The sequence below is a fragment of the Equus przewalskii genome, chromosome 1, assembly GCF_037783145.1.
Source record: "Equus przewalskii isolate Varuska chromosome 1, EquPr2, whole genome shotgun sequence".
NCBI classification, from domain to species: Eukaryota; Metazoa; Chordata; class Mammalia; order Perissodactyla; family Equidae; genus Equus; species Equus przewalskii.
In genome coordinates this window covers 139,931,894-139,946,191 of record NC_091831.1, presented here as the reverse complement: position 1 = coordinate 139,946,191, position 14,298 = coordinate 139,931,894, and the positions used below count along the sequence as shown (strand labels likewise).

The following is a 14,298-nucleotide window of genomic DNA, read 5'->3' as shown; positions in this document are numbered from 1 at the left end:
TCTAGCAAAACAAAATGATTTTCAAGCTAATAAATATAATTTTTAGAGAACATAATTTTATTTAAAGACAAAAAAATTGACAGTTGGTTAAATATTTCTCCTTTTACTTCCACTATACACATTAGACTGTTTACAAGGCTTATTATCTAAAGAAAATGATATGAATAATTTATTATTTATCCATCTGTTAATATGAATACTAGTAAGAGGAAAACAATTCAATAAATTTTGATTTGTATTTTTATCTTAATAGAAGCATATGATAGAAAATGCAACAAGCACGAGTATACAGTGAACAAATTCTCCCTCTTACCCCTATGCCCTAGCCATCTTACTCCCTCTCTTCCTAGATAGTCACTCTTTCTAGTTCCTTATGCATCTTTCCAGATATATGGGCCTGTGGGATGAGACAGGGTTCCTCTGCAGCAGGGCAGAAGGGAACGAGACTTCTTCAACATGTAGCCAAGACAAACACTACAGATAGATATCTGGGCCAAGCACATCGGAGTTAAAAAGACAGTACAATGGCAACAGGGATCTTAGTAATTTGTTGGCCAAGCTGCAAATGCCAGGAATATTCATCACAAGAGGTAGGATAATTTCTTGGTTAAAAAAGTCTATACAGGGGCCGGGCCCATGGCCGAGTGTTTAAAGTTCTGTGCGCTCTGCTTCAGTGGCCCAGGTTTCTTGGTTTGGATCCTAGGTGCAGACCTACACCACTCAACAGCCATGCTGTAGAGGCGTCCCACGTACAAAGTAGAGGAAGACTGGCACAGATGTTAGCTCAGGGCTAATCTTCCTCAAGCAAAAAAAGAGGAGGATTGGTAACAGATATTAGCTCAGGGCGAATCTTCCTCACACACACACAAAAGTCTATACATACATTAATTCAATAAATATTTATTAATGTTATTATGTATCAATATAAATTTCCAGTAAATGACACTTATGAATTTAGGTTTTCTGGATAATTCGTCAGACTTAAATAACTACAACATTTCATAAGTGATTATTACCATTTGTACCTTATGTGATATGACCTAGTACACTTTGAGTTCATTTTCAATTCTTTTTCACTATGCAAAATAAGACAAATTCAAATTTTATTTTAAAATAGAATTTATTGAATACCATAGTGAATTCAATACATTAAAAAAATTGTTTTTCTTGTCAGTATTGGCACATCATGAAGAGTTTTAAAGCACTGCTAAATTAACACTCTAAAATTTTTAAATTTTAAATCATGTTCCATAAAAAAATAAAGCCTAGTAGTGTTATAAAAGTATTAATTTACACTAACTTACATATCAAAGTGTTAAAAAAAAGAATTCCACACTCAAACCAATCATACATATTTTTCAGAAGTAAAAATTCAATCATATATATTTTTAAAAAGGTTCTCATTTGAACAAAATACAACAGAAGATATAAAACAGGCAAAAATTACCTAATTTACATTGATTCGTCCTACTGGGAAATTCTGCAGGCTAACTGGATTAACTTTAGATACTAAAAAAAAATCATTTTGTTTACTCTGAAAATTCAGTAATCCAAATCAGGAGAACTATACAATTTCTTTCAAATTCCAAAAGGTTGAGTAGTTTGATTCGATCTCTGGAATTTACAGAGTATCTCTCTTTCAGGAAGCATAAAGTGATTCATAATTAGTATTCTGATTTTATTTGCATTACCCTCCCCAACCCCCTTCAGAATTATCCTCTGAGGTAAACAGAGCACTGACAATAAATTTTTTTAATTGTAGAATTGGTTAATTGGCATCATCTTGAATAAATTCAACTTTTTCCCTTGTTAATGGGAAAATATAAAGCCCTTCAAACTAGTGCATTCCACTAATTTGAAATGCAGTTCCTGTATTGTGAAATCTCATTGGCTGAAATCAGGCTAAAATTTTAGAGGCTAAGCTTAAATAAGTTACTGCAAATATTCTTTTGTCAAATGTAAAAATAGTGTTTGCTTATACCTAAGGCAGAAATTGAAACAGTAAATGAAAATCAGAAAGCTCATTTGTATTTACTATAAATGTACCATTTCATCAAAATACCGACGACATGTCCCTAAAATCTATGAATGCCAGTAACAGATAGGGTAAAATTCTCTTCTTTCAAAAAAGAAATAAATTGCAGATTCTACTAATAAGGTGTTACTAATCTCAAAAAACCACAAGATAGAAGAAAATATGTATTAGAATATCAAGGTCTTTCCCCACAAATTTCATATTTGTCTTTGCTGAACTAAACTGAAGTAAAAATTATCTACATTACAATTTGAGATATTTAGTGATTTCTGTTTGAAAAGCTACAATAATGTTCATAGGGAATTTCTAAGAAGTAATACTTCTTTTTGCAGTAAGTATTAGTACATCTTATTTTTAAGACATTTTTAGGAAAAAATCAACTTCTCTTCCTCTTAAAAGTTATTGGTCATAGGAGGGCAAGCGAGGAAGACATGACACAGCCTTCTAAAGTCAAATTTCATCTACTCTAGCCTTTGTTCATTTTCATCTCCCAAATAAAATATTTCTGTGCTTTACCGTAATTTCTCTAAATATTTTATCTAGGTTGCTAGAAGGATTGTTTACATACAGCGTAAAGCTGATGTTGAGGATGGAGAAACTTAAGGAATTTCAGTTTTTATTTATTTCTATTTAGTCAAGAAGATCTGAATAGCAAACTAGAACAAGGTTGTATCTACTTAAAAACTACTGGTTGGATAAAGTAGAATTTGTATCAAAAACTAAGATTTCAGATTTCTAGATGTAAAATTTTCTTTAATGTTCTTCACCAAATGTTGAAGCTTTTGAATATCATAAAGCTGGGATAAGACTGAAGATGATTTTATGAAAAAAATTGTATTTTGGCAAACATGTTATTGATATTATAAAAGAAAATATAGTGGGAGCTTTAAAATGGCATTTAATCTGTCTTTCTCTCTATCAGAGTCTGCCAAATAAATTAGATTCTTTGGAAAAAATTCAAACTTGATATTATGGAGGCCAAATTAAGATTAACCCTCACTTGTCAGATACTTACTTGTCATTTGCCATAAACCATAGGACCCAGAAGTGTATTAAGTGGAAGAACGGCTGACTGTCAGGGAGCTTCTGTACCTGCAACTTACTCAGCGAAAGTTCACAATCAAACAAAAACATCTAAATCCCTCAAATGCTAAATTTAGTTCAAACATCAAAAGTCTGACCCATTTTGAAAGGCATTAGCTTTATCTTTTAATCAGTTGACTGGCCTTACAATGAAAGATCATAGATTTGTTCACATATCTTGCACATTATTTACAGAGATATGCAAAATCCTGCTGCCTTTGCAATCACTTGTCATTTGGAAATTTCTTAGAGAAAATAAAAGAAAATGGAAAGATAATTTGACCCCTGACTTCCACGATAATGTTCAAGGTCACAACTGAGATTTAGCAAAGAATAGGGAAGATTTTTTCAAGTTGGAAGGTACTAGAGTGATTAATTGATTTAACTTACTCATTTCGCAGATGCGAATACTGAGATACCAGTGTTTCAAGCTAAGATAATTTACTCAGTCTTATATTGTAATTAAATTGAGACTAACATCCTGTCTCCTGTCTTTTGTCTCCAATTCTTCCCTCTGAAGCACACTTTGTATATTAGTAAACCATCCTCCACCAAAATATTAAAAGGTAAACAGTGATTTCCTATGGGAAAAGGAGCAGGAATCAGGGAAAAAAACGTGGGGAGCGGACTGTTAGGGATGTTATACTTGAACAATGAGCCATATGTATTAATATATAATTTGATAAGAAAAACGATTTTTACAAAATATCAAGGCCTAACATCAACAGAACCAAACTTCAGAGATCAGAAATACTACAGTAAAATTGAATGCTAGTGTAGAAATTTAAGCTCCATCTTTAAGGAAACAGCACACCACTGAAAACTGTGGATTTTAATTTTTGTATCCTTTTAATGACTAGTTCTATATATTATGTTTCTCTATACCTGGAAAAATATTCTAATATAATACATATGCAGTCTGAAGTAATTTAGGTTCTCAGGTTCTCAAGGTTAAAAAAGGATTGAGACTTTTAAAAAATTTATGCTACAAAAATATGCATTTATATATATTCCCAAATTATATTTTTCTAACCTCTGCAGCGATAAAAGGTCCAAAATTTCATTGTTGAACTGCCTTCTTGCATGGTCTTAAACAGTTATTTCTGTAGAGCATAAAATTTGCATAATTCTTTATAGTAAAATCTGTTCAGAAACTCACTTTGACAGAAATAATTTTATCTATCATTAGAGTTGAAAGAAACAAATTTCTGTAAGAAAAGTTCATGGGTGGGTTGAGACTTTTTTTTAGAAAAATATACTGTTTATAATACATCTTGAAAATTACACAGACCATATGCTTTTATTTAATGTGAAGGCAAACTTTAACATGATTAAAAGCAAATGTATATTAATTATTTATGATGTAACTGTCAGTACCAGCTCTTAAAAATACACATATTTGTAAGCATATCACTGAAGATTCTTTTGGATTGTGAATTCAAAAGTCAATTTGAAAAGTCAAAAGCTTAAAAACAAAAAAATGTCAAAATCTATTTGTAGAAAATCAATTGACACATTATTGCAGGGCCACATAACATTATTATTGGGCAATCTGTTCACCAGCAGTCACCGGGTTTTCTTCATTTGTTGCAGAATCCAGATGGTCCATCATCTAGGCATAAATAAAAGATGTTAGGAAATGCACATTTTCAACTTGCCCTCAATATTCACTAATTTGGCAAAAGGATTCTCATTTTTTAAGAAAGGCACAGAGTGCTCCCCGGGGCTGAGCACTCCTTTTGGAGCAATGTGCTGGTTCAACAGCCAGGCTCCTAAGGACATGGCAGGGTGACACTGAACCTTTCAGGAAGCCTCCTCATTTGACTCAGGGCCAATCTGATAAATGCTGTCTCTGGATCTCCCACTATTTCCATTTCCCAGTATGAACACTGCCCTTCATGCAGTGGAAACTCCACTGTAAAAGGAAGATACTCCTCCTGCTTACTCCAGGACACCATTCCAGGCAGTCCACTACTAGAGAAGGAAAAACTAAAAATGGCCCCCAAGTCACTGTGAGAATATCTGCTGGTTTGGGGACAGTGTAACCTGGTTGATACCTTGAACTGACCTTAAGATAATTTAAGAATGATACATGAAACTTTGGAAACATTGAATGACAAAAATTTCTAATAAAAACAAATAAACTGAAGGGACTTAAAGGTCAAATGATATCTGAAAACAAAATCAATACATTTGCTATAGACAATTTAGAGGAATTACCAGTTAAACATTCCTCAAATGATCGCTTCGGCTCTGCCTATATTCCCATAAAAGTCTTTTCATATTTGGGAATGAAGGAAGAAGAAACTGCTTAAACGTTTTCAGTGTTTTTACCCTGTTCTTCATATATAATTACTTAAAAACAGTAAAAACAAGTACTTAATGTTTTTGTGAAGACAAACGATTTTTAGATTAGTGATTAAATTTCAGTATTGTGATGTACTTTTTTCCTTCTCCTTTATCAAAAATTAGAAGAAGGACCAGCAAGATCAATGTTCCTATATTTGTAAACCACTCCTAAAAGCTCTAGTGTTTTCTGGAAGAGGAAGCAGAGAGAGGAGTCATTTCCAAATGACTGGACGTGCCAGACAAGAAGAATGCAGCCTGAGTTGAGGCTCTCAGCTGACACGTGTCTCAAGTATTGGGGTCAGCTTCCAAGACCCAAACCTCCCGGTACTCTAGGGGTCATCTCAAGTCCTCGAACAATGAGTTTTAAGGTCCTCTATGTGCCAAAGATATCCCCTAGGTTAATTAAGGCAGTTACATGTTCTCAGTACGTCCAGGGGAAAGAATAAAAAAACAAATCATGACAGATGACATTTATTAAGCATTTCACTACATGAAACACATGAGGAAGTTGTTGAAGAGCTGATCTTAATTACAATTTAAATGAGGGAGGGAAAGAAGTATGTAAGATATATTTAGGCCCCTTTTCTTCTCACAATTTAGAAGTCCTGGGCATAAGAGGTCAGAGCTGTGGGGAAACGGAACTAAAGCATCCTCTGCAGAATGGATGGTGGGGAAACCCTCTTTCTTCCCCAAGTCTTTCTTACCTCGGTAACTGTAACCTAATGCAATGACAGCTTACAAACCCTAGCTTAATTACGCGCTGCTTCTGTCCTAATCCCCAGGCACCTCATTGGCATTGTAATCTAATCCCTAAACATAGGAATATATTAGTTAAAAAAAAACACTTTCAAAATCAACTTATTGAGACGTAAACATCTCTACTTTGTATTTACTTTACTGACTTTTCAATAAAAACAATACAGGGAACTGGCCAGGTGGTGCAGCAGTTAAGTTTGCACATTCTGCTTCGGCGGCCCGGGGTTCACTGGTTCAGATCCTGGGTGTGAACCTGTGCACCACTTGTTGAGCCATGCTGTGGCAAGCATCCGACATATAAAGTAGAGGAAGATGGCCATGGTTGTTAGCTCAGCGCCAGTCTTCCTCAGCAAAATAAATAAATAAATAAATAAAAAGAGAAGGATTGGCAGTAGATGTTAGCTCAGGGCTAATCTTCCTCAAAAAAACCCAACAAAAACAATATAGAGACATAAAGAGCAAACTTGAAATAGCGTTTTTTTGGAAGATTAGCCTGAGCTAACTGCTGCCAATCCTCCTCTTTTTGCTGAGGAAGACTGGCCCTGAGCTAACATCCATGCCCATCTTCCTCTACTTTATACATGGGATGCCTACCACAGCATGGCTTTTGCCAAGCAGTGCCATGTCTGCACCTGGGATCCAAACTGGCAAACCCCAGGCCACCGAAGTGGAACATGTGAACTTAATTGCTGCGCCACCAGGTCGGCCCCTTGAAATAGGCTTTTAAAAACACAATAAAAATTAGCATAGATGATAAAATTAACGGGCAAAATCGGTATAAACTATTTTTCATAATATCTGTAAACAGGCAAGCTCAATTTGGAAAGACGTCCTCTGAAATTAGGTCCCCTAACCTGGCATTTACTGATAGCTCTGCTTATTTATAGTTGAACCAATCTCCAGAAAGGCTAATAAAACTCTTATTAAAGCAGGGTTAACTGCAGAGTTCTTGATACTACAGCAGAGTTGTTCTAAGTATCTCTGTATTCTGACTTGTCAGTAACAGCTTGTGACTTCTAAAAATAATTAGAAGCACTAGTGACATTTAACAGAGACAAACCCACTGTTTACAGCATTATCGACGAACTGAAAACCTACTTCCGACCCAGAGTAAAACAGCCCCCTGGAGGCTGCCGCCTAAATCAAACACACTAATTTAGGGTTAGAAACAAAAGAATCCCCTAAAATGATCATTTCTCTTAATTGTTCTATATGCTAAAGCAATTATGCCACTGCTTGATTTTTCTCTCTAGGGAAAAAACATCTTTATTTACTCTGCACTAATGAGAACTAGGACTTTGAGTAAAATCAAATAAATGCAACTGAAGACTGCAGCTCCTGAAGCATTTCAGAAAAAAAAGTTTATAAAAAATACAGAATAAGTAGCTTTGAGCTATAGAAAAGAATATACAATTAAGATTTCCAAATTAGTATTATTTTAGTGAAATCCTATAGAAAGAAATGTTACTTCTTTTGATCAGAGAAATTCACGGAAAGGGTTGAGAGACTCCTAGCAAAATCCTAAAGTATTTCTATGAAGTCTCAAGTTTCAGCAACAAACGAAGTACCATTTGCCCTTTGAAAACAGCATAGGAAGGCTGTCAGGGCCACTCAGGCCACTTAGAAAAGTGGAAAGTGCTGCTTTTTACCACCACTATTCTTGCACTATCCTTGCACTAAACTCTACCATCAGGTGCTAAAATGAACCAAATGATTAACAGCACACACAAATGTGCTATCACCTTAGATTCGGACTTTATTTTATATTTGATTATTTCAAAACAGTAGCAAAAATTTTTGGCACTTGCAAAAAATAATTATATATAAAGATTACAGAGATACGAGTCTAATTTAACATTTTTAAAGGTGCCTCACTTTATAATATTTTATAACAATTTTGGTAATTTTATGAGGGCTGCTAAAACACGATCAGGAATCTTATACACACATACAAAAGTGACTAAAGGTCAGTGGATTAGGGACTGAACATTACAGGTGCTTTGCATGAAGAATTTCAATAACATTAATGGAGAATTTACAGTGGATAAAACACTGTTATCAGCCCTGTGGGTTCCTAACACCTAGAAGCTAATAACTTAGGGAGGCATACATAAATATCTACACTACATGCCAGGTATTAATAAGTACAAAGTCTAAAAAATATATATATAGGGAAAGGTGAACCCAATTTCCATTGGAGAACTCTTTGGTATCTGCTTGGAGAAGGCAGATTTGGAGTTGGGGTAGTTATATAAGGGATATTCTGGAAACAGAGGCTGGCAACGCCATGGAGATGAGGGAGGTGGGGAGAGGAGAGGAGGGAAAGGATTATTACCCTGGTAGTCTAGGAGATGACTCAGTAACCGCCAGAGGGTTTTCAGGCCTGTCCTACAGTGGGTCCACACCTAATCTCCTTCTGCTTTATCAGGCTCGTTGAGGTTCCCGTTCTACTCTCCAAGCCTCTGCCTAGCTTGATCTGATTTCAATACCCAGCTGCCTCACCAAGCCTTCAGCTCACCCACCGCTATGGGTTACAGATTCTCCCACCTGCCTGGAGATCCGACTGCATTTTATGGACGAGGAGACAGAGTTTTAAGAGATTAAGTAACTCGCCAGAACTGACACTAAAGCCTACAATATACTGTCCCCCACAAATGACAACATTCAAGCTGAATTAATTTTGACTTTAAAGGCTGGACAAAAGCAACGAAAGGTTTTCTTTTTCACATTAACAAGGAACTAATTTTGTGAAGGCACTGCATTCTATAACTTTCAAAAATGCTCCTTTTCTGGGAAAACAGGCTCTGTCCTGGCATCAGTTTATATTATTCTGCAACCAGCTTGCCTAAATTTTTGGCAAATATCCATTCTTCACATTTTAAAATTTAGTGCACAGTGGGAAAATGATCAAGTTTATCAGGATTTTTTCTCTGAGGCTTGTGACGGCTATCAAATCCTTCTAAAAATAAATTAAAGGAACCAGATTTAATGAAGACCCAAATTTTTTATATCCAAACCAGGAAAATGGAAATCTAGTTAATGAATTGAAAAATAACATCCAAACCAACAAATAAACCAAAACAAAAAACCCTGATTCCTACAAATAATAAGAGCAAATACATTTCGAGTGCTTATGATGTGTCAGGCCCTATTCTAAGCAGTTTGCATATATAACAACCACCCTTGAAGTAGGATGATGATTATCCCACTTTACTTTGGACGAAACTGAGGCACTAAGAAGCTAAGGAACTTGCCTAGGTCACATGGCTAATAATTAACAAAATCAGTGTTCAAACTTAGGCAGTCTGGCACCAGACTCCACACTTTTTATTACTGTGTGTTATTTTATATTGTGAATCTCCTTACCTAATAAAATTATGACACCACACTACAAAAGTGAGAAGTGTATAACCAAAGTTGTCCCATCTTTCTAGCAACTTTTAAATGGATTTTCCGACCATCAATTGCCTCATTTAGCTTCTATGTCATGTGGCAAAGGCCCTGGAGTGTGCCCTTCTGGGGCTATTTACTACTGCTCTGTGTCCAGCTGCAATCATCTTCGCTTTATAGGGAGCTACTATGAAGCAGAATCATAATTTTTTTCAAGATCACAATTTTTCAGAATGAAACTTGGATGCTCCCAGGCCAGGCTATCTGTTCACAGGAACTATAAATACATCCCTTGGTTGAATTCCTTCCTTACCTATCTTCCCCTTTCTCCTCAATAAACATCATGGAGAGAGAAAGGAGGAAAGATGCTATGCTAAGCCAGAGAAAAAATGAGCTGTACGGTATTTCCAAAGAAACACAATGTTATTACGTTTACGTATATAACATCTCTGTTCAACTCATTAGAGTGTGAGTTGGCATAAAGAGATTTGGAGGCTCCAGGCAAACTGTGCAGTGAGCGCCCCTTAAGGATGGAGTGGGGGTAGAAGAGTTACAAAAGGGCCTTCTATGTTTCTTGAGACACTTTTTTGTACTGCTTGTTTAAAAAATGCCAACCTGCATTACTTTGTAATTAAAACACAAAAAGTAATTAAAATAAAAACAGGGTTAGAGTCTATGTAAAAATTTTAGTTTGTTAATTGCCAATAACATTAACCTATAAGACAACTGTACTAGAACAGGATGACACAAAGTACTCTAATGAACATCTTTTCACATCAATTTTGCCCAATTTTTAATCATTTTCTTAACAATTCCCTGAAGAGAAATTACTGGGTCAAAGGAAATGGTAAAATAAAGTATGGTACATACATATGATCCATCAAAATGATTTTTACAAGAAAGTTAAAATGAAATAATATAAACATGCAGTGAAAAAGCAAGACAGAGAACTATTTAGAGGATGCTATCACCCACCCACCAATCCATTTATCTAGGAAGGCACAGATGGAAACTCACTTAAATCTTAAGAGTGGCTAACTCTAGGTAGTGGGATTATGGTTGGACTTAATTTTCTTGTCATTTTCTACATTTTCAAAATTTTCTGTAATAAGTACATATTTTTATAATAAAATACTTTAAAAGCTGTATTAAAGGGGAAGGGAAATTTCATAAGTAAAAATAAAATACCGGTGATGAAAATAACAAGAAACATACTTAATTCTATAAGATAGCATATGTGCTCTAACAGTCCCAAATGTAAATTCTAACCTAAAGATTTAATGCCAACCGTAAACAAAATTTCCCCGTGTTGCTCATCTTCCTTGCCCTGATTTACCTGATAATCAGTTAATCGGATGAGTGCCCCTAATTCCAGAAATCTCTTGCTCACAATTCTGTCCAGAGTCTGTTCTTCTCCCTCGACATCCTCACTCACTGGGCATGCTAATGACACTCCCAAATTTCTCTCTAGCTAGGTCTGTCTCTTGCACATCAGGAGACATTTATTCAACTGCCTATTACTTCTCTCTTCCTGGTGGTCCTACAGGTACTCTTGAAATGTGCAACACTGAATTCATGTCCAACATTTAACACTCCAAAACTGAATTCATCATCTTCTTCTTGAAACCCGTTGCCCTTCTTTATCTCACCATCCACCTACTCAGTTACCCAAGACAGAAACCTTGGAGTCCACTTCCTTCTCTTCTCCCTACACTGAATCTATCACTAGATCCCATTAACTATGTCTCTAAATGTCTCTTGACTTTGTCCACTTCTCTCAACCTCACTACCTTACTAATTCTGGCTACTATCGCTTCTTGTTGTAACAGCTGCCTCAAGTTTTGCTCCCTACTTCAATCCATTTTTTAGGTTTCTTAAAACCCTTAAATGGTCTCCAATGTTCTTAGGATAGAGTCCAAATTCTTTAACATGGCTTACAAGACCCTCCAGGCTCTTAACCTTGCTTCCTTCTCCAGTTTTCATTTCCTAGAGCTCCCCTACTCTTACTCAACATTATGGTCATCCTAAACTTCTTTCAGTTCCTAGAATGTCCCACACTTTCTTCCCTCTTTGAAGACATGGTTCTCCCACTATGGAACACATGACTCAGTCCTAGTCTCAACATAAATTTAACATTCTTTAAAAAGCTTTCCCCAAATCACCTTTGGCTCTGGCTCGAAACCATAAGCACTGGGTGTCCCACCTCTCGCTTTCATGGCACCCTACTATAACTAATACATTTATCACACTTTACTGTTAGCGACTCTATCTGCATCTTCCACTAGACTCTAACTTTCAAGAGGCCATGAGAGTAGGCCTGTTTCTAACTTGTTCATCTTTTATCATTAGCACCTAAAATAGTACCTGACTCATAGAACTCCTCAACAAACACTTGCTAAATGAAGAAATATAAAACTATTTTTAAAAAAATGACGACGAAGAGCACTTTTGGGGATATGACTTTCAAAGGTCAATAGCAGTGTGTGTTGTAGGATATACTTTTATTTTTACAAATCCATAAAAATAAAAAAATCCATTTGGGTGTCCTCTTCATGGAAAAGTTACAAGCTATCTTACTAGTTTAGTCAAACACTTTGTGGCCCTAAACTAATTCCAGGTGTATAAACATAAGTTGAGACAATGGCATCATGAGGTAGGCAAGGCAGGTATTATTATTTTAAGCAAATCTCAAAGAAATTACAAGATTTAACCAAAAGAACGCTAGACCAGTGCTTTTTCCAATTATAGTAGTCTAACAATGTGTTAATCATCTCTTGTTAAATAAAGAATAAAACTAACCACAGGATGGATATGAACTTTGAACTGTTTATCTACTAACAGAATTGTAGCCATCCACCCAAAGTGTCTCTATTTTTGCTCATGTGACCACTAACACGCATGCATGAGGGTGGATGGAGAAGGGCAGTTTGGTGTAACAGGGCAAAGCAGGGCTAACTGCCTCATGAAGGGATCAATGCCATGACCCTGACCTCAACAGACTAGGGTTTCTCAACCCCCTTTAATTTCAGTGCAAACAAACTTTACTGGACTACCAAGAACATTTAGGAAAAGAAGAAAGGGGGGTTAACTTCAATGAAGAAATAACTCAGACGTAATAGATTCTGGTATCAAGATTTTCTTTGCTTTGGGAATTTTACAGAAAGGTCGATCTTGATCCACTTAAATCTGAAATGAGTGCCCTACTTCATTTAGTTAGGTCCATTCAAATGCTGGAGAGAGTACACTTTTTATCTGCAAAACCTTAGGACTCTTACTATAAATAGCTAACGTCAGTCTCAAAGTTCAGTACTTAAACATAGAGTTTTATCTTTCATGAAGTCTACTACGTGTAGGTTTTGAAAGCTGTTTTGGTTTTCTCTGATGCCCTCCCACTGCTTCTTGGTAGTTTTATCTGAGTCACCAGGATTTTGGCATCAGATTGCAGTGAGGATGAGAAATGACGATGCAGCAGGTGGCAAGGGGGTAGTAGTGGAAAAAACTGAGGACATTCTGACAGATCCAAGGTAATTTTTTGGCACATAAAAACTTTGATACATATAGGCAGTTCCCAGCCAAAGTCAGTCAGTGAATTATGTCATAACTTGGTAACCAAAATATAAGCACATACCTGATAGCTGCTACCTTTCCAAAACCTTTTCATTTCCTTACGTCTCCAAGCAACAACTGAGGCAGTAATAAGTGTGCAAGGTACCAAATAGAGGAGAGCAGGTTGCCCCTTTTTCATCAGCACCAGAACAACAAATGTAAGTATCATGCCAACAGCATAGGCTGCAAGAAGAATACTAAGTATCAGTCATTTCAACATGCTACCAAAGATGGATTTTAACGCCCTCACTGAAGTATTGGTTTTCAAATATTTCAGAGCACATTTCTGCCCTAAGACTTCTTTTCATAATTTCATTATTTTCCTAGACAGTAATTAGCAGACACACATTATAGAGCTTTTAAAAAATCTGGAAACTGGCTAGTATTTCAATTATAATTACCCTAATCAATCATTCTTAAAGCTAATACTTCAAGAAAGTCTTCAATTATCTGTCACTATTAAGGATGTTGACTTATTCCACATTTTTAGATAACTAAAATCTGTACCTGTAGGTACTAAAGGTTGCTTTGAAAAATCTTCCTACTATTGACTATATACTTCCTGGGCTCCTTCAACAAGTGCATACAAACATCATTTGATCTTTTCTTAATGAGTCAGGGTCTCATTATGAACACAGGATCTCAGAATCCTGGACCTGGAAGGGCCTTCACAGACAATTGAGTCTACCTCCTCATTGTATAGATGAGGCAATGGAGGACCAGGGAAGTTAAGTGAGTTGCCCAAATTTACACAGCAGAATTGACATACAGTCCTGTTATCCGCCTTTTCATTGATGTTGTTTTATTCTATCACACTGACTGGTGCTGGACTCTACTATGTTAATGCCCTTAGAGAGTACCATACTTAATTGCCTCAGGCTGCTTTTCTTATTTCTTCATAGTTTTTTTTTTTCTTTTTTTCATCTTTTCAATCACTTAGCTGGTTTTTTTTGCTTCAGGGTACCTATTTCTAGCAATACCCTTCTCTACTGCTAACACACTTAATTTACTGGATTGAATTCCATTCTGGAATTGAAAACCTTGCTGGAATGGCTCTGGTGCAGGGCACCTACCTAAGA

The 14,298-nt window shown here is 36.0% G+C and overlaps 1 protein-coding gene across 4 annotated transcripts in view; it reads right to left on the bottom strand.

The window, feature by feature from the left end:
• Positions 1-1,101: 1,101 nt before the first annotated feature.
• Positions 1,102-14,298, bottom strand: part of SPPL2A (signal peptide peptidase like 2A) — a 50,537-nt gene continuing 37,340 nt past the window's right edge. For all 4 annotated transcript variants that reach the window (XM_070580268.1, XM_070580276.1, XM_070580287.1 and 1 more), the window contains 2 exons: positions 13,242-13,402; positions 1,102-4,730 (listed from right to left, as the gene is read on the bottom strand). In XM_070580268.1, the coding sequence (XP_070436369.1) occupies positions 4,659-4,730; positions 13,242-13,402 (233 nt within the window). In that variant the 3' untranslated portion in view covers positions 1,102-4,658. The remainder of the gene's footprint in view (positions 4,731-13,241; positions 13,403-14,298) is intronic.